We start from the raw sequence: 21,556 nt of genomic DNA, 5'->3' as shown, positions 1-21,556 counted from the left end.
CGGTGGAGGCAATGATTATCGCAGATAAAAGTGTGGGCGTTGCAAATATTGTTGTTAGTCAAGCTGTTGTTTTTTACTGACAGATCATTATTGATTGTCCGCCACAGCTGTATATCTTGAGGCTACTTAGGAATGAAAAGTGAAAACTTCCTATTTGCACTTCCACGCATGTATACGATCGATTGTTCAATGTAGTCATGAACATCCTCGGTTTATAACAGCATACCGGTGAGACGTGCTTTTCAGTTCGTTGCAAGTAGACATATGTGCGTCTTTAAAACTGCTAACATAGTTCTAAGATAATGTTTCAAAGTCATAGCTAGCATAAATCGTGCTATCAAGGGAAATAACTACAATGTAAGTTTAATTTGCATTTTAAAGACATCTTTGAATTATAATGTACAAATGCCTTTAAATATTGACAATTAACATTGTCTCGAATCGTTTAAAACGCGTGTTTGAAGTTTCTTATAGTATTCCATACGTATTGTTAGCATATTAACATCTGCCCGTTTTATTTCTATTTTAATAACATGTACACATAATTAATTTTGTTCGTGTATACACATGTCAAGAGCTGTTTCCCCTCGCTCTTATGAAGTTACCACATGGCTATGTGAAATGGTGCATGCAGTTACCACGTGGTTATGTGAAATTGTGTATGCAATTGCTAGATGTCGGTGTGACATTGTGTATACAGTTACCACATGGTAATGTGAAATGGTGTATGCAGTTTCTAGATGGCCATGTGAAATGGTGTATGCAGTTGCTACATGTCGGTGTGACATGGTGTATTCGGGATTTTCGTAAAAAGGCAGTTGTCTCCCATTCGGGTAGGTATCACGAGGGAGGCGGAAAACTACAACGGGGGAGGCATGGTCAGGGGTGATAACCCCAAAAAAGGGTTAGGGTAAGGGTTAGGATTAGGGGTCGGGTTAGGGTTAGGGTTGGGTTTAGGCTAACCCAAACCCTAACCCGACCCCTAACACTAACCCAAACCCTAACCCTAACCCTCTAACCCCCCCCCCCTTGCGCAATACCATACCATGCCTCGCCCGTTGTAGTTTTCCGCCTCCCGTATCACGAGTATCCCGGGTAAAAAGCGGTCCGTCTTAAATGCGAATATGACTCATTCGCGGATTGACCGAAAAGTGCGGATATGGACGAATACAGGCAATATCGACACTTTTTCTGCAATGTTTAATATAAAAAAAATACACAATATATGTTAAATATGTTAGTTTTGTCTCAAAATATAACAATTTAATAGACATTATCATTTTTCCAACTCTAAATTCATATCCGCGAACATGACGAAGTGCCAGAAGATTGTTTTAGGGCTACATACCACAAACAATATAACCATGCCGACACCTTATATGTTTTGTTGTATAAGTTTATATAATTTGTATATAATATATTGAATGTATTATTATTATTGATATCGTCTCAAAGCTTAAGTATTTAGATATACAATATGCTTTAGAAAATAGTAAAGTATTTTTGGGCCGATTATCGCCAGACCACAATCAATTAATGATGTTACTTTTCCCTGGTTATATTTTTATTTGAAATCAAAATGTTTATTTAAATATACTGAATGTTATGAATGCAGTAAATATTGTCTGAAATGTCACTGTTTCAAGTGGCATTTTTCATTTGAAAATAAATGATGATTTCAAATGCGCGAATATGATAATATCGAGGAATGTGGTTTATCCAATAAAGGATCTATATTTGTAGTGCTATAATAACTGTATGCAAGGTAAAATTATCTTATGGTTGATTGTTACTATTTATTGTATGCTTTCCGGGGGGTTTAATGAGAAATATCAGTGAATGAAAACTAATAACTTCAATGTTTCAAACAGTAAAAATAAACAGTGAAAACTATCGACAATTTTCACTTTTTACTGTGAAATGACGTAATTTTTTTGACGAAATGACGTCATTATACCACCGAAAATCTTTAGTTAAAATCTTAAACAATGTGTCCCGATTTTCGTAATTCCGTCTTGACAGAGTTGTCGTTCGTGCGGGTAGGTATACCTACTTCCGGTGTTAAGAAAAACAATGGGGAAATACTACTGTTCCATCGTGAAATGCCATAATTTAAGCGGTATAATCGGTAAATTTTCAAAAAAAGTAACATTACATAAAATGCCTAAAGACTCATGTACAAGAAAAGGTTGGATGACAGCAATTAGCCAGAAAATTGGTTTCCAACGGCGTATACTTGCGTCTGTTCCGACCACTTTCGAGACGGAATCGGTCCAAACTCTGTTGATCGAAACAAAATTCCTACTGAATATTTACCTCAGCGCAAAGTAGCACCAAACATGAAAGAAAGCAGCGTATATTAAGACAGCCACTTCCAGAAAATATCCCTGTCACCTCTGCCCTACATTTCCATTCGTAAGTACCAGACAGGTAGCATGTTTTGTAGTCATAATCCAAATTGTCCACATAATGTTCAAAGGGTTAATACAAATAAACGTTTCCCCTATAGTTTCATCCATTCCTATGAATTCAGCCACAAAATGTAAGGCATATTTGGAGAAACATGAGGTATTTATCTTTTTTTTGTCATAAACAGTTTAACATGATATTAAAAGGGTAAAATAAAACACAATAGATATAGTCAAATTTTGATAATGTATTTCTTTTATTCTATATAATTTTACACACATACATACATTTAAGCGTTATGCATATAAACCAACAAATTCATGAACATTTCATTACTTATAATGAATAATATGTCCAACAAATAAAATGAACAAGAGCTGTTAGAGGACAGCGCGCTCGACTTTTGGAGTGCTTGACAGTATAACGTAAGCCAATCATGGAGAGGGGGTATAATGTGGGTGTGTGGTAATTTAATAGATTTTTTTTGGGGGGGAGGGATTCTGGGGTGGGGCGTGGGGGATAGTTTGGGTGGAGTCAATTGTGGTATGTCAGGCAAATGTTGTTTTGGCAAAGTATGATTCAAATGTGATCATAAATAAAGACGTTATGGCAATTAACGCAAAAAATAAATAATTTGACCTTAAGAGTCAAGGTCATTCAAAGGTCAAGGTCAAAATCAACTTGCCAGGTACAGCAACATCATGATATCAAGAAAGTATTTGAAGTTTGAAAACAATAGCCTTCATATTTTACATTTTTTTTAAATATTTTTATATTATTATATTATATTTTACATTTAAATGTTTCAAGAATGATTATAACCATTATAGTTGCGCTGTTATTGAAAAGCAATGCATGTCCCGCTAAAATTTTAGATTTTTCGTTTATATTATGTTTTATAAGTGAATGTAAGAGCTGTTATATTAATCTTAAACATATAGGCTTCGTATTTTAACTTTTCGGGATATTGGATATAAACTGTTGAAATATCAACGAAAATTCTAAAAAAATTGCGGGACATGCATTGCTTTTCAATAACAGCGCAACAAGAATGGTTATAATCATTCTTGAAACATTTAAATGTAGCACCACGATATCCTTTGTTCATTTGAATAAATAAAATAACGTGCATATTTTTACGAACCAATAAACTATAATATATAGTAACAATCAAATATAAGATATATTAACTTGCATATTAATACATATTGTGTATTTTTCATTAAACATTGAAATGAACATTGCAGAAAAAGTGTCGATATTGCTTATATTCGTCCATATACGCACTTTTCGGTCATATCCGCGGATATGAGTCATATACGCATTTTAGACGGACCGCTTTTTACCCGGGATACTCGTGATACCTACCCGAATGGGAGACAACTTCTTAATAACGAAAAGACCCAATACAGTTACACCACATATGCAGTTACGTATACCATATTTATGTGTGACAAGGTGAATGCAGTTACCACATGTTTGTGTGACATTGTGTATGCAGTATCCACTTGTCTATGTGACATGGTGTATGTAGTTACCATATGTCTGAGTGACCCGGTGTATGCAGTTACCAGATGTATTGGTGACCTGGTGTATGCAGTTACCATATGTCTGTGTGACATAGTGTATGCAGTTACTAGATGTCTGAGTGACATGGTGTATCCAGTTACCAGATGTCTGAGTGACATGGTGAATGCAGTTACCAGATGTCTGAGTGACCTGGTGTATGCAGTTACCAGATGTCTGAGTGACCTGGTGTATGCAGTTACCAGATGTCCGAGTGACCTGGTGTATGCAGTAACCAGATTTCTGGGTGACCTGGTGTATGCAGTTACCAGATGTCTGAGTGACCTGGTGTATGCAGTTACCAGATGTCTGCATGGCATGGTGTTTGCAGTTTCCAGATGTCTGAGTGACATGGTGTATGCAGTTACCAGATGTCTGAGTGACATCGTGTATCCAGTTACCAGATGTCTGAGTGACATGGTGTATGCAGTTATCAGATGTCTGAGTGACATGGTGTATGCAGTTACCAGATGTTTGAGTGACCTTATGTATGCAGTTACCAGATGTCTGAGTGACCTGGTGTATGTAGTTACCAGATGTCATGGCTGAGTGACAAGCTGTATGCAGTATCCAAAATGTCTGTGGGACATGGTGTATGCAGTTACTATATGTCTGAGTGACAGTGTGTATGAAGTTACCAGATGTCGGTGTGACATTGTGTATGCAGTTACCAAATGTCTGTGTGACATGGTGTATGCAGTTACCAGATGTCAGAGTGGCATGGTGGATCCAGTTACCAGATGTCCATGTGACCTGGTGTATGCAGTTACCATTTGTCTGAGTGACCTAGCGTATGCAGTTACCAGATGTCTCAGTGATAGTGTGTATGAAGTTACCAGATGTCGGTGTGACATGGTGAATGCAGTTACCAGATGTCTGAGTGACCTTGTGTATGCAGTTACCAGATGTCGGTGTGACATGGTGTATGCAGTTACCAGATGTCTGAGTGACATGGTGTATGCAGTTACCACATGTCTGTGTAACATGGTGTATGCAGTAACCAGATGTCGGTGTGACATTGTGTATGCAGTTACCATATTTCTGTGTTACAAGGTGTATGCAGTTACCAAAATGTCTGTGTGACATGGTGTATGCAGCATCCACTTGATCATGTGACCTGGTGTATGCAGTTACCAGATGTCTGAGTGACAGTGTGTATGTAGTTACCAGATGTCTGAGTGACATGGTGTATGCAGTTACCAGATGTCTGAGTGACCCGGTGTATGCAGTTACCAGATGTATTGGTGACCTGGTGTATGTAGTTACCAGATTTTACGGTATGACATGGTATATGCAGTTACCAGATGTCCATGTGACATGGTGTATGCAGTTACCAGACATCTGAGACACATGTTGTATGTAATTACCAGATGTCTGAGTGACATGGTCTTTGCAGTTACCAGATGTCTGAGTGACCTGGTGTATGCAGTTACTAGATGTCTGAGTGACATGGTGTATGCAGTTACCAGATGTCTGCGTGGCATGGTGTTTGCAGTTACCAGATGTCTGAGTGACATGGTGTTTGCAGTTACCAGATGTCTGAGTGACCTGGTGTATGCAGTTACCAGATGTCTGAGTGATCTGGTGTATGTAGTTACCAGATGTCTTAGTGACATGGTGTATGCAGTTACCACATGTCTGAGTGACATGGTGTATGCAGCTACCAGATGTCTGAGTGACATGGTGAATGCAATTACCAGATGTCCATGTGACATGGTGTATGCAGTTACCAGACATCTGCGTGACATGGTGTATGCAGTTACCAGATTTCTGAGTGACCTGGTGTATGCAGTTACCAGATGTCTGAGTGACATGGTGTATGCAGTTACCAGATGTCTGAGTGACATGGTGTATGCAGTTACCAGATGTCTGAGTGACATCGTGTATCCAGTTACCAGATGTCTGAGTGACCTGGTGTATGCAGTTACCAGATGTCTGAGTGACCTGGTGTATGCAGTTACCAGATGTCTGAGTGACATGGTGAATGCAGTTACCAGATGTCTGAGTGACCTGGTGTATGCAGTTACCACATGTATGAGTGACATGGTGTATGCAGTTACCACATGTCTGTGCTTTCAATATAAGACTGATTGTGTTTCCTCCATGTAGTAGGGTTTCCCAGCACAAGACGACATCAAAGTTAAAGTAACATTTAAAAAGCCGGAAATAGCAGACAGCATCAGAATTCGTCCCATTCAGTATATTGGCAGTCATCATATTGTTGATGTTCTCACGATCTTTTTCTTATATTACAGTCATGATATTGTTTAGGTACTCAGACTCCATTAAGTTTATATGCGGACATCGTGTGTGTGATGTAGTAATGCTATATTGAGTAGATGTGCGGACATGTTGTTTTTTTATGTAATATTGCTGTAATGAGTAAATTCGCAGTCATGTGTGTCGACATTGAACCTATTGCACTAAGAAGTGTTTTGTTATAGCTTTAACCGACACAAAAATCTGTCAATAACACTGTATAAACTTTTTGTACAGAGCTGTTATGGTGTTCATTATTTAAAGTTTTTGTTCACATTTTAGTTTAATTTTGGTTAAATAAGAAACAGTAAATAAATATGAATTGACTTGATCTTGATCAGTACTTATATTAAGAAAATGGTTTTCTAGAAAGAACACAATACGTGATGAACCATGTTGATAATATTAAATATGTGCACTTCGTTACTTTTTATTCTGTTGACAATATGCCAACAAACTGTTGAGTTGAAATTCATAAACACGTCTTGCAGCCGCCTGGCATTGTCATGGTCCGAAAAATGCCCGGATGAAGGCAAACACACACAGATGTTACCTGTTTACCATGTTTTCTGATTGGCTGGACGTTCATACAAGCGTCAGTTTTCATTTGTAAAAAAAAATGTCCCTACAAATCTCTCCGTAGTTGTTTTTTAAATGGAGTAAATAATTTTCATAACCGTTTTATACACTGTTTTAAATATGAAGATTATTAAAATAGTCGGTATTTCACCAGTATTTAAGTGAACAATTCGCGGATTCCGACAATACGTAGATGATACAGATAACGTTCACTACAGTTACTATGTTTTGCAATTGTAAAATGTAAGTCTGCGTGGCCAAAACTGGAAGCGTATAAGTTTAATCTCCAAGCGAATACTGTTTAAAATCCCGGCGAACGACAGGTTTTTTATTTAGCTTTTTTCTCAATTATTATTTGTAAGCAATCAGTTTTAATAACAACAAAAACAGTGAAAATGTGTGAATAATTCCCTTTAAAACAAGGCACTTGCTTTTGATTGAATTATCGTAGTTACACAAATTATTTCATAGCTGCCAACTTTCCAAAAATTGGTTCCTACCTTTTCAACGTACGTTTTGCGTACTTAGCTATCTGTTTTAATGACGTAATTCATATTTTATATTATCGTAACATACTTTTTCACTATGTGTCATAAATGGGGTGCGTAACTTTAAATACATTTAACGGATAAATAAGTGTTGTTTCTTGCAGAAAACTAGCGAGTTTTTAGGGCTTAAATATCGATTAACTGTGTGACGGCAAGTTTTACCTTGCGATTTGAATCATATGAATACGGATGTAACACATTCAGAACGTGTGCTCCAAAATACAGCGTGCATGTAATATTTTCAATAAGTAACGTGGTCGGTAAATATAATAACAGCAACAACTCAACAACAACAACAACAAAAACAACAACAACAACAACGAATTTTTCTCTCTGTTTAACAGAAATGAAGCGATTGTAACAGTATAATGAGAAGTTACAATGAAAAACAAAGATATGTCTTTCACTTAAGCTTCCGAATGAAAAATTCGTTCAGTCTAGTAAATAATAATGATGTAATGATAACGTTATTACCACCTAGTAAAAATATTTCAAAGGAGCCATAAATTAATGAGGAATGTGTACTTCATCTTTTCAATAAACAAACAACGGGCATAGTTGTAGGGAACAATTGTTTTCTAAATTAAAACAAGAGCATACATACACGCCAAGCCAATTAGAAATAACATTTACATCCTGGCATTTACTTGCTTGCAAAAAAGCAAGCTCCTTGATACGTGTTTCTGATTTTCCGATTGATATTGGACGTTTTGCAATATTTCATCACTTCTTGTTTCATGTATTTTTACCTGTTATTTTTATCAGTTTGATAATGATTTAGATCTTCATTCAGTTAACTGTTCTTTCAACCAAAGGCCTAGAATAAATTTATTCTAGGTCTTTGAAAAAACTCACTAATTTCAGTTATAATCAACTGCTGTTGTTTTTTACGTTTGAAATCGGAGAATGTATTACTCTTTAAATGTCATTGTAACGCAATGTTAAAATAGTTTATTTTATAGACCTCTTGATCATATTTTGTTATCAAATGGTTGTTTACAGTCGATGCCCCACAAAAAAACCTCCATATCTTTCATTGTGTGTGTGTTAATGATGCGAGAATCACCGAAATTCTCATTTTCCAATATGATATTTCCCACAGGAATATTAGCACTCCTATTTTTCGATACCAAGTATGTCGCCTTGCGGATAGTTCTGAGGCTGCTCAGGAGAAAGAAAATGTACGTTCAACGATTACCAGTTAATATATTATGTTTGCCAAAGCACTCGGCGTTCCGGCAACTGAATGTTCTCAATATCTGACTAAAATACAGAATGGAAATGTTTTACAGGCGCTGCTGTGGATCAATACGGGAATCCCGGTGAATTAGTGCCAGAAGCCGCACGGATATTAACGAGTGTGCATCGATTTTGCTGTACGGCAGCTTTATTAAAATCTAGAGTTTTCGGGGACGTATTGAAACGAGCACGGCGAATCCGAACTTTGCCGATCGTTATTCGATTTCATACACTGAAATATTTTCAATCACAGCGAGAGTGTACGATCAAGGACGGAACAGATCGGGAATACGATACAGAGGCTGGACAATATCGATCATGTGTTTACAAAATTATGCATGAGCGTGCTATAGGCTATGGTGGAATGGCGGATGATCACTTGCCCGACCCAGCACCGCCGGCTCCCACGGACCCGCGGCTTCCTCTGAACGCCCGGCAGGTGTTCAAACTAAAGAAATCTTGGAAAGGGATTAAACGAAATATGGCTTCAACTGGAGTGGAGATGTTTGTAAGGTATGTGGACATAATGGTACATTCTATACAATACTCTGAATCAGTTAATGTTTACACATACCCATACATTAAAAATATCGTTAAGTTGAAGTTTTTTAATATCTATATAGCTATGTCATAAACACATTTTGAAGCTTGGCGGAGAAATTAAGATTATGTAGATAATTCTTCATACCTGGATTAGTGTTTTCCCCTGAATTAACTTATTTAGAGCATGCATTAGTTTATACCTTAATAACTGAATGTTTGTGCACTTAAGTTGAAAGATACTTTCCACGTATGTGTAAATAATGTGGCATCATTGTTGGTATACAAGAAACGCACTATTGACACGAATTAAAAATGCTACCCAAAACAGTTTACCTGTACTTTTTGTTTTAGTTTGATTTTTCGCCGATTGCAACATTATTTCAGTCATATCAGGGTGGGCGGTTAATCTACTTACACTTTTCCTGACATAGATTGTTGTACTAGAAGCACATACTTTCTCCAGAAACTGACAGCGTCCCTACTTGAATCAGAGGTAATGGGAGACTGGCCTTTGAAACAATATGAGCCGCGTTCTGATAAAACGTGGCTTAGTGCATGTGCTTTAAGTGTCGCCCCAGGCTAATCAGGGACGAATTTCCGCTTTTATGGTATTTTTAGTTTCAAGGAAGTCGCTCCTTACCGAAAATCAAGTTTAGGCGGAAAATGTCGTCCCTGATTAGCCTGTGCGGACTGCACAGGCTAATCTGGGATGACACTTTAAGCACATGCATTAAGGCCCGTTTTCTCAGAACAAGGCTCATATCAAGACCAATATCCACATTACAAACGCAGTAAAAGCGATGATGTTTTATCGACCTGTAAGTTCATAAACTTGGCATCAATATTGCATGACGGAAATTGGAGTCCCAATACGGAACTCAAATTGATTTTCTCGAAATTATCTGTTCAATTCAATAAACCTTTTCTATGCTTATTCTGTTTTATTATATCAATAATCAGCGCATGATACATGAGAATCAGCGTTGTTCGTTTAGTATCGTCTATACACTTTTCCAACAGAAAATTAAAGTTAAGTTAAAAAGACACTATTGTTGCTTTCAATAGAAGCAACAAATAATGCCACGTGTTAGGTAGTTAGCAATCCTATGTCTTCAGAAGTTAAAATGAAGAACTTATTTATGTACTGTCTTTTGTCACTATATACTGAAGGGGAGATGAATATTTTTTAAAGTGACCATTAGCTGAACATAAACATTCATACAAATTTACTAAAAAATGGGGCTTGCCAACATTGAATACAATAACATTTTTTCTTCTTGTACGATATATATCACAATATTTGATGCAATTTCAAATATATAGAAACTATTTATTTATAACAAAAAAATATTCAGCGGGATAGTTTCATGGGCATAAATATGCATTTTGCAGTACTTGAACACGCAGACACTCAATGTCCGAGTTTTACTTCATATCGTTCTAATTGCACAGTGGTTGTCAGTGTCATGTTTCGTGAGTGCGGCTCATGATTAGATTCATGCGGTCTTTAAATGAATGTTATACATGTATTTGTGTGTGCGGTTTCATACGCGTATGTTAACCACTACACATCAATAACGTTGTCATTCCTTACAAATCAAATCATCTTACTGACACTACAGATGGAATACGATGCGTTTCACACCAATTATTGATAAAAGCCAAGCTGTCGTCACAAAAAGCATCTTTTGTATTGTAGTTTGACTGAGTTTGTCCCCGATTGCATCCATTTGGCGTCATTAGATTTTATCTAAGGATTTGATTTTCTTATCCGATTTTACATTTTCATACCTTAATGTGAAAACTGCATTGAAACTCATGTGTAGCTAACAACTGTAAGAACACTGTGAATGTATCCTGGGGGATATGGTTATTTAACTGTTGACATGTTAGCGTATCAGTCTGAATATTTTGTGTCTTACAGGTGTCTATTTAACTAGTCTAGTTATAGCAACAATCAATGTGGATACTTCAATATTATGAATATGCGATCTACTGGTTGATATTAGCTATTTTATGTAATCATTTAAATGTTAAGCTGTTTTGCACATTAATTGTGTATTTCTTTTGTATAGCTTATCAATCTCGATTTGCTTACAGTTGTAATTATTATGTAGTTCCTTCAACTAGTGCAATAAAATGTATTTGTATTTGACGAGTGTGAGTCAAATCGAACATACATAGTTTTTACTTGCGACAAACAAAGACAAATTGGAATAATTATTCAAACAATATCGAAGCAAAACAAATTTCATGTTTTTGATTTTGGACTTTGTGTGCACGATACATATAGTTTAAATTGTTAATCGTATCATACATATTGCTACGTGCTTTACTTGCACATTTGACTTGCATAGTAAAAGTTTTGTGGTCGTAAGGGATATATGTATCCATATACATTTTTAGATGTGTATAATGCCAGTTTCAGTGATTTGTTGTTTGATAAATTATGCGCTTCAATAAATAATCAATCCTCTTAAAACAACTTAACTTGACAAACCAATATTAATATGCAATGCAAAGGAGGTAATAACGAAAAAGTGATACTTTTTGGAATCGCGCGATTTTATCTCTTGCATTGAAATGAAACGATACGACATACACTGTTCGTATCGCTGGAGACTGACTCCTATGGGCATACATGAGTGTAAACCGTCATTTGCTGATACGTGGGTAACGTAACGAGGAATCCCGTGCGGCGCTGCCGCTCTAATTAAGAGTTAAGACATCTGCTACCAGAATGCCGAATGTTTTCTTTAGTGGGATTAATTAACATTTCCATAGACTTTGGGGAAACGTCAACATCTTGAAAACATGGTGATCTTTGCATGTTCTATTGTTCGGTGTTGTTCATGATTTCGAGAAGAAAGCATTATAAATAGTAATTGAAAGCGTTGGCGTTTGTATCATGATGACTTTCATGACGCATTTTGCACAATGACAAATACACTTTGTATAATGTTTGAAATATGGGAAGAATAAAAAATTTGGAACAAAATCTTACTACACCAACATCTGAAAAAATTCCTATATAATAATGAAGTTTGAACACGTTATTAAAGATAGGTTACTCAAGATGCCGCGGTCTAAACATATGAATATCACCGCGAGTATGTCAATAAATCACAGGTACATGCCATGTCTACCTTATAACAAATACAATACAGGTGTGTTTGTGTTCTTTTTGCTTTGCAAAATGTACATAAAATTTACTGTACGGTATACATGCGTAACTTGTATATTGTGATTGAAGTAGTTAGTTCTTTACATGTGTATCAAAATGCATCATTCCAAACATCACGAAAGATATCTCTCTCGGGAAGTAATATGATATTGAAGATTGCAAGTATTATTAAAGTTAAATGGTAACAGACCGAATCCAACGGAGTGGGATAGAATGTTCAACTGTAATGTAGGTCGAAAAAATAATGCGGGTATTATATGATGATAAAGTTATATGCCTACTTGTTTCTCTGCACATGCTTTTTATCAGTTCCTTCCACTTACCACAAATCTTCCATAATATAATTGGAATGCAGGCACAGACAATTATTCATTAATGTCTATTGGATTTTAATTAAGCATACCACATTATAAAAATGTGACATTCCCAATAAAAGCTTGAGAGACGTAAAACAGCATTACAAAATGTTAATGACTGTGTGGGCGGATCAGTAAGGTATTCAGCTGTTTTACTCGTTCAAGCTCACATTAGCTTGCTCTGTATCATGGGAAACAACAATCCCTCGGGTGGATAAGAAGAATATAATTATACATGTACTTTCTTATTAACTTTCGTTTTTTTCCTAAAAGATCATTCGTTACCGACCGACGTTAGAGACTTCTGTTGGCAGTGATATGGTCATGTAAACATTTACATTAGATATTCTTTCTTGTCGCAGGTCGACTGGTTACGCGTAAAATGACCGGATTGCCGAACATTCTGGTTTGAATGCAATGTTATACATTAGACATTTATGCAAATACCATACTGCATATATATATATGCAGTAATCAGAGTATAATATATATACATAATCATAATCTCATATAAAATATATGGTTACATCAAAGTTAAATAAAAGATCAAGAACTGAAATGTTCGAAGGTTATCATATTATCTTACTGATTAAGATTCGGTATACAATGCTTTAAATGTATGATTAATTCAGGTTGGATACTACATTAAATGTGTCCTGTCACATATCTTATTGTTTGTTGTGTTTCAGGATGTTTCGAGGCAGCGACGACACACGTGCGTTGTTTGACAAGTTCCGAACCATAACCTCAGAGGATGATCTTAGGATGAATGAAACCCTCGAAAACCACGGCTCAAAAGTATTGGAAGTTATAGACGACATTATCGCAAACTTTGAAAACTATGACGACGTTATACATACACTGACAGTCACCGGAAAAATGCATAAAAATTTCAGAGGTTTTACCCCTTCAATGTTCTGGGTAAGTAAATATTACATATGTGATCAATGTTTCATATGGGGAGCTTTTTATGCACATCAATCACGCGTAAAAAAAGCCGTACTAAAAAGCATCATATCTAAAACCGGTTAGTCAAAATATAGCAAAATTGTTTGATGCGTAAGCGTTATATTTCCTCCAGCCATGATAATGGGCATATAGTGTTACCCATGTCCGTGTGTGTTTGTGTGTATATGTTGGACATATCGTGCCCCCATGATTACTCTATTGTTCATAATGGGATTTTGAAATATTACTGAACAAATGATCATCATTTCAAGACGACGTGTAGCGTTCATAATCCATGTCGCTCGCTTCGGGGTCAAGGACACAGTTGACATTTGAGTTGTTGCTTATACCTTATATGCACATGACGTACATGTTATTGATTCGCTCTTCTTTGGCGTGGATCATAGGATTTGAGAATAAATTGGCACAAATGATCATTCTTACAAGAACTCAAGGTCATGGTCTCTGTGGACACTTAAAGCGTGTGCATTATCTTTATATGTATATATTGAAGGGACTTGTTTGTCTCCAAAAATGACTTCAGCATGATTGTATTTCGAAAGAAATTGGCTCAAATTATCTAATAAAAACATTATGACGCGTGCAAAATCACGTTGCTTGCTTAAAAGTCAAGGTAACAATCGTCATTTGAAGTTGTTTTTTTATTCCATAAATTTTTGTTGCGAAAGTTCATGTTTATTTTCGCCTCATAAATGTGTCGTGCGTGTCGTGGGGTGTCAACTTTAATAGGCATACATGAATATTATATATCAAAATAACTAGTTGTATGCTAGATCGCAAGTCAATGTCACAGCGGGCACTTGGAGTTTGTACGCCATCCTTACATTACAAATTAATTCGTTGTACATTTTGGGTTTTCGAAATAAATTGGCAAATAGAATTATAATATCGAGGATATTTCGCGTGAACAACCATTACGATCGATGCAAGGTCCAGCCAAACGTAGACACTTAAAGTTTAACTATAGTTTTTGTATAAAATTAGCAATATATAGATTTTGATACGCCAGTACTATTTCTGTATATTGTGTTGCATTCGTTTAGATTATTTCAAGACGACATGGTGTATGCAACAACTATGGTGCATGCTTAATGTTAATGTCTTATATTTGAAAACGTCTATAACAGACATAGCGCACTACATGATGTATTAAATGCCCGCATGATGTGTCTTGCAAACCACAATATTTTCTGTGCCCTGCGATATACCGCGGGGGAATCAGGGTCATATGGATACATTTCTAGTTCTTTTGATGTTTATATAAATAATTTGACCCATGACATTTTGGTTCTCTTGTTATTTTATATTATTATTATTTATAGGCAGGAAGTAGAATATCACGATATGACGATATTAATATTTGATCCATGTAAAAAAACTGGATACCGTCTTCTTATATTTAAGAAACATGATAATTTTTCTGTATATAACATTTCTTTAAAATAGCTCTTTCGTCTTATTCTCAATATTATTTAAAATGGTCATCCAATATAAATGATTTTTTATGTTGTTTCTTTTTCTTATTCTTATTATTTTTAGTTACGTTAATGTTATTATTGGTCTTGAGCTGTATACCATTATTTATTTGCATAAAGGCTATTCGGGTTACGTAAAGTTATTTTTACTTTCGAGTATGTCATTTAGATATCGTTGTCTTTAGTTCTTTTTACATATAGCTGCTGACTTTATTTATGACTTAGTTATTGAGGCAATTGTGTCTTAAATTGTATTTGCTGATTTTCTTATAGTTTCATTTCGATAGTGTTTGTCCTTAGGTTTAGCACATGAAGACTTACTCTTTCAGAGACTATTAAGATACTGTTGTGCTCAGTTATATTTGCAAGTTACGACTGACATTATTGTAACAACATTTTGATATTGATAAACATTCTTTACGTATTGTCCCTTGTTCTATTAAAAATGACTAGAGACTTTCTTGTAACATTATTTGGATATTTTTGTATTGAGTCTTAATGACGTAATACTGCTTACTTTATTGTTACAACAGATGGATGTTTGATACCTCTGGTGTTTACGTGTTACGTAAAGCGGTTTTCTAAAATCATTTATGTATGCTTACAGCGGATAGAAGATCCGTTCATCCGTGCAGTAATGCTGACCCTTGGTGATCGTTACTCGGACAACATGGATGTGATATACCGGATACTAATCAAATTCATCCTAGGTAACCTGGAAAAGGCATTGGTGGCCGAGTTGTCCGCAAACAGTACCTGAAATCAGTGATGGCAACCATTCACGACGAGTTTTCACGCTTTTAATGGTGCCGAGATGCGAAAAAAGGTGTTCATTAAAGAAAGCCCTGTTGTTTATTCTCATTAAAGAAAGTCCGGTAGTTGCTACGTTGTATGAATAAGAATAACTCGAAGGACTGTGTGGGACAAAATGACGGCATTTCTTTAATAGGACGACTCCAAATACGTGTGATTCCATGCATTTTAATGATTGACATACAAGAGGATTTGGTATGCGCTATTTAATTCTGGTTTGTGATTTCTTTTGTTATTTTATCACATTCGTTAGAATTTAACAAAATTGTGTGTGATGCGTTTGGGAGTGTTCATTGACCGTTGAAGTGCATAAACTATGAACTCACACATGTTGGTTGTACAGTTAGTTACAACGCCGAGTCCGAATTGTTTCCGCCCTGAGGAGTCATTGAACACTTGAGAACTGGACCATGTTATATAACGAACTTCGATGTATGTATAATGCTCTTACATGTTATAATGTCATGTTCGAGCTTTAACGTAAGTTTTCTTTATTAATCGGATCTGAAATGAAATCATATAAGATGGTCAGTTTTATGTCGAAATCATATTTTATTGTATAATAGTAAACTCAAAATGAAACGTCAGCAATACATAATTAACAGCAATACGAGATGGCTGTTTGTTTAACATTACATCATAATGTAATAAAAAGGCGTTTTTATGAATTAACACATAATATGTACCATTCAAACGAATGACGAAGATAATGTTGTATGTTTTACTCATTGTTTCATTAGTTCATAACCACTTCATTTGAATTAAAGCGAGTAAATGCATTATTTTAGTTTTCTTCGTAAAGATTTAACTGTGTATGACATTCAAAGTAAGCAGGTGGGTTCGATCACATCTGTGAAATTGCTCATTTGTTAATATAGAAATAAAAACGCAGGATTGAAAAATATGTTCAACAGGGTGTATTCATGGATAGCGGTGTGGATTTATAAAAAAAAATGTTTATTTGCAAGTGCGCGCATAGTTATTTATGTTTGTTCGTGACGAATATTTCCCCTGTCAGGATCTATTACCATTCACAAAAGAATTAATCAAATTCAAATGATTTAAGTTGTAATGTGAGTTGATTATGAATTTACAACTTTTCCCCTCCTAGGTTTTTGAAAGTCACAGTATCCGCGCTAAAATAATGTCACCATCAGGTGAATCCCATTTGCACAACTTGATTGTCCGTTATCAATTTTTGGGCATTTGAAGACAGAGACTGTGTTTGGAATACTAGCAACATGAACAATTAACAAGCACATGTGACTGGATAAAGTGTAAATAACATAAAAATATTATTGGTTCTTCTGCGAATACCGGCATTATAACATTACACAGCTATAATGGTTAAGCGCCTTCAATATCATAGATGTTACAGGAACAAATTCAGATTCCTAGCCGACGGGTAAAGAACAATTAAAGCCACATTGAAATGAGCACGCGAGCATGTGTAATACACAATAACATAACGCATGCAGTGAGAATTCGTGTATTAACTAACACAAAGTAGAGAGAACCATGAGCGAAATAATAAATGAAATGAACCATGCGAATTACTTTGTTAATCGGCTTACTATTTTGGGTAAAACAAAGCAAAATTTTACTATTGTGCACGTTTTGTAGTAAGAAAAGACCCATATGTAGCAAAACATTGATAGTTAGCCACCATTTCAAAAATATAATGTAGAAAAAAGTATGATTTCTACAGTTGCAGTGAATCGTAAATAACACAGAAATGCACAAACCTATCTGAAAAAAGACGTGATAAACATAAATGCAATCCATTGTAAACGGCTTTCAGAGATGTCAAACTAAGAATATCCAACGTTTCAATGATTTGATCATAATGCCAACATCAACATACACCGAATGGTGCTTTGCATGTCATAATTGGCCGTCATAAAAATGAATGGCGTAACAACCAAGCTTTCAATTCACGTGTATCATATATATGTAGATAATGGTGTTTTGTTTTTCCAGCCATTTGTTTCTCTCAAGTTTCAAAGAATAAACAAACTTCGCAAAATTATTTATGTTAGAGGGTAATGCAAATGCAGCGTCTGTATAGTTTTGCTTTACACAGAACGTGTCAACTAGTTTTGTAGAATGGCAAGATCGAAACAGTTTGCCTTTTCGTACATGTATATTAAAAATCTTTACAATGATTGCGAAGGAAATGGATATTTGAAAAATATCATAGTGAACAAAATAATTTAGAAACTGTTTTAATAACACAACACTCGAAAAAAATCGATTTATCACGAAAATTTACTTACACATTTCCTTGTGACGCTTTTTGAAGCATAGAACAACACGAGAAGAAAATATTACCAAGCTGCAATAAATGACCAATCTATGCACGATTGACAAACCATAAAACTTGATATATATTTATATATATATATGTGTGTGTGTGTGTGTGTGTGTGTGTGTGTGTGTGTGTGTGTGTGTGTGTGTGTGTGTGTGTGTGTGTGTGTGTGTGCGTGCGTGCGTGCGTGCGTGCGTGCGTGCGTGTGTGCACGCAAAGTCGAGTACGACATGGAACACGAATACCTAACTAACTAATCGATTTCACTCGATCAAAAAAGTAAATGATGTAAAATATGTGCCGATGTGAACTTGTTTTCATTAAATGCATTGAACGTTCTTACACCGCCAAACTCGGGCAGCTTTTTCAAAAGTTATTTGATGTCCTTTATTGGCAGCACATTACAAAATATATTGGTATCAATTAATTACGATGTATCAAATAACATAAGCGCTCTCGGAATAATCTTATTGGTTCAATAATGCAAGACTATTGGTTTTACGAACATTATTAGTATAATAACCCCTCACGAACTATTGGGCCGTTTTAGTCAATGAATGATGGATTATAGCCAACCATAAAAACTGTCTCTGATATAGCTTGTTGAAACTAATGAATTATCAATTGAATGGGTATAAAGTATCAAAATAAGTGTTATTTGTGAAGCAACCATTTGAATTATATATTGTGATAGCACAGCTATCATGTAAGTCAACACAGAGACTGAACAATTAAAAACTACGCTATACAGTATATGGGATATACAAATTTACCTATTTAGAATAAAAGTCCAGTTTGGAACAAAATTCAATTTACCATCTCACATAAAACAAACTTTTGTGCCTCTCCGAGATAGTGACCATGTATAAAGAAGTATCAATTACAAGGCTTTTGGAACAATTTCTAAAAATAAATCGATTAATTCATTTTCTCTGTTTAGTAAACGTCTAAGAAGTAAACGTTCACATGGCATTAGGAAAAATGGTAACTTAAGGCGTAATTTAAACGTCTGCTCTCTTTAAATGATTGCTACACATTATTACAAAATGGGGGTAAACATAAATTACTAAGTGCACTTTGCTCTCTTTCTGTTTCTTCGTTGGCGCATATTGATAAGGAATGTAAACTTATTTTACTTCAATCTGACCCTCTATATGAATGTGCTTGTATTATTGAATCTTTCACTGACTACTATCTTAAACCTTTTATTGAAAATGTACTTTACAAAACTAGAAATCGTATCAAAATTGAGTTTTGTAACAAAGGTCTTGATTTAATTGACCTTCCTAAAATATTCAATGATAAAAATGTACGTCGGTTGATTCCCCCTTATTTCCGCAATACTGAATCACCACTTATTTGCTACAAATATAGTAAACCTGTAAGAAGTATCGTTTTTAATTATAATTCTATTTCCACAGATATAAATGTAATAAGAAATTGTCCTACATTATGTGACTGTACTAGTTCTAAATATATATATAGTCCTGTTGGACATGTTATTACTGGGGACCTTAATTTCATTCAAAATATAAACCTTAGAAATTTGCTACGCAGAGGCCCTAAGTACAGACTGCCTATTCCTGTTGATTTTGATGACTGCATTAAGAATATCGTAACATCCTTACATGATTATTGCTCTTAATGGTGCAGGAAGGAAAATGCTGAAATTACTGCACTCAATGATTGGAAAACAAAAATATTTAGTATGGCCATGAATAAAATATGTTTTTATGATACACACCCTTTGGCCCTACCACATTCACCTAATAAACAAAATCTCTGTAAATTGCTTGAAGACTTAAATTGCTTGAAGACTTAAAATCTAAATTCGTCTTAGTTTCTGCTGATAAGGCTGCTAATAATGTTATAATAATATGACGAGTGTTTTATGTTCAAACTATTTCACAAGAACTTTCACAAGAACTTTCACAAACTACATCATATTGTGAGTACAATAAGCAACCTAATGAAATTATTACCGACCATATTGCCTAATGCATAAAGTTAAATGTAATAGTCAATATTACTGACAAGAAACATCACTTTACTGGATACCTAAATTACACAAGACGCCATATAAAAGTCGTTTTATCGCTAATTCAGTGTCTTGTACCACCAAACAATTATCAGTGTATCTTACATCTGCATTGAGTGCTATTAGATATCATATAGCTAAATTTTGTAATAAAGTTTATGAAAATAGTAATATTAACCTATTTTGGTCAATAAAAAACACCTTAGAAGTTATTGATAAAATTGAAAATAGGTAAGTACTTATGATTTTTCTACACTATATAAACGCTTCCTCACGCTTTAATAAAATCCAAACTTGTTTCTTTGATTGAAAAAACTTTTGCTAGAGAGAAGTGTTTGTATCTAGCTTTAAACACTAAAACAGCTTTTTTACTAATCATATATTAGATAATTACATCATTTGGACTGGTCTTGACTTTTGTGCAGCACTCACTTTTCTTTTGGATAACTTGTTTGTTGAATTTAATGGTAAAATATTTAAACAAATTATTGGCGTTCCTATGGGTACTAATTGTGCTCCACTTATAGCTGACCTTTTTTTATATTGTTATGAAAGCGAATTTATGTTAGAATTATCTAAAACTAAGCAAGTAGATTTGATTAATTGTTTTAACCTTACTAGTAGGAACATTGATGACATACTTAATTTAGATAATCCATTATTTGAACAATATATTCACAAAATCTACTCAAAAGAACTAGTCTTAAATAGATCGTGTATATCCAATACAGACGCTGCGTATTTAGACTTACATTTAACTATTAATAATAATTTTATCAAAACTAGTTTATACGACAAACGGGACGATTTTAACTTTGAAATTGTGAATTTTCCGTTTCTAGATGGCAACATCCCTAAAGGACCTTCCTATGGTATTTACATTTCGCAGTTGGTACGTTATGCCAGAGCATGTTCGTGTATTAAAGATTTTAATAATCGTAATCTAATATTAACTAAAAAATTGCTAAAACAAGGCTTTTTATATCATAACCTAAGAAATAAATTTGCTAGATTTTACTCTAAGTATGGTGATTTAATTTCAAAATATAATGTTTCTTTAAAATGGCATTTAAATAATGGAATCTCCCATCATTCATTTTACGGAGATGTTTTGAAGCGTGTCCGCAAATTAAAATATGTTAAACCAAATGTTCATATTAAACTTTTCAATTTAATTAACTTGTTTATATCAAAAGGATACGATGCTTATGTACTTAAAAACCCGTGTTTGATGGTTTTCGATTCACTACATCTTTCTTCCCGTAAAATT

General features: G+C 34.8%; 1 protein-coding gene across 3 annotated transcripts; it reads left to right on the top strand.

Moving 5' to 3' along the window:
- The first annotated feature begins 2 nt into the window (after positions 1 to 2).
- Positions 3 to 16,720, top strand: LOC127870814 (uncharacterized). 3 transcript variants are annotated; one of them, XM_052413340.1, is made up of 4 exons: positions 3 to 357; positions 8,854 to 9,113; positions 13,373 to 13,604; positions 15,735 to 16,720. In XM_052413340.1, the coding sequence occupies exons 2-4, from the start codon at positions 8,935 to 8,937 to the stop codon at positions 15,885 to 15,887; spliced, it is 564 nt and encodes a 187-aa protein (XP_052269300.1). In that variant the 5' UTR covers positions 3 to 357; positions 8,854 to 8,934; the 3' UTR covers positions 15,888 to 16,720. The 3 variants fall into 3 exon arrangements, with proteins under 3 accessions (XP_052269300.1, XP_052269298.1, XP_052269299.1); XM_052413338.1 differs by having other exon boundaries at positions 4 to 357; positions 8,654 to 9,113; XM_052413339.1 differs by having other exon boundaries at positions 141 to 228; positions 8,654 to 9,113.
- The last annotated feature ends 4,836 nt before the right edge of the window (positions 16,721 to 21,556 follow it).

Source organism: Dreissena polymorpha, chromosome 3 (genome assembly GCF_020536995.1).
Source record: "Dreissena polymorpha isolate Duluth1 chromosome 3, UMN_Dpol_1.0, whole genome shotgun sequence".
Classification (NCBI taxonomy): Eukaryota; Metazoa; Mollusca; class Bivalvia; order Myida; family Dreissenidae; genus Dreissena; species Dreissena polymorpha.
This window is presented reverse-complemented; position numbering and strand designations above follow the sequence as displayed.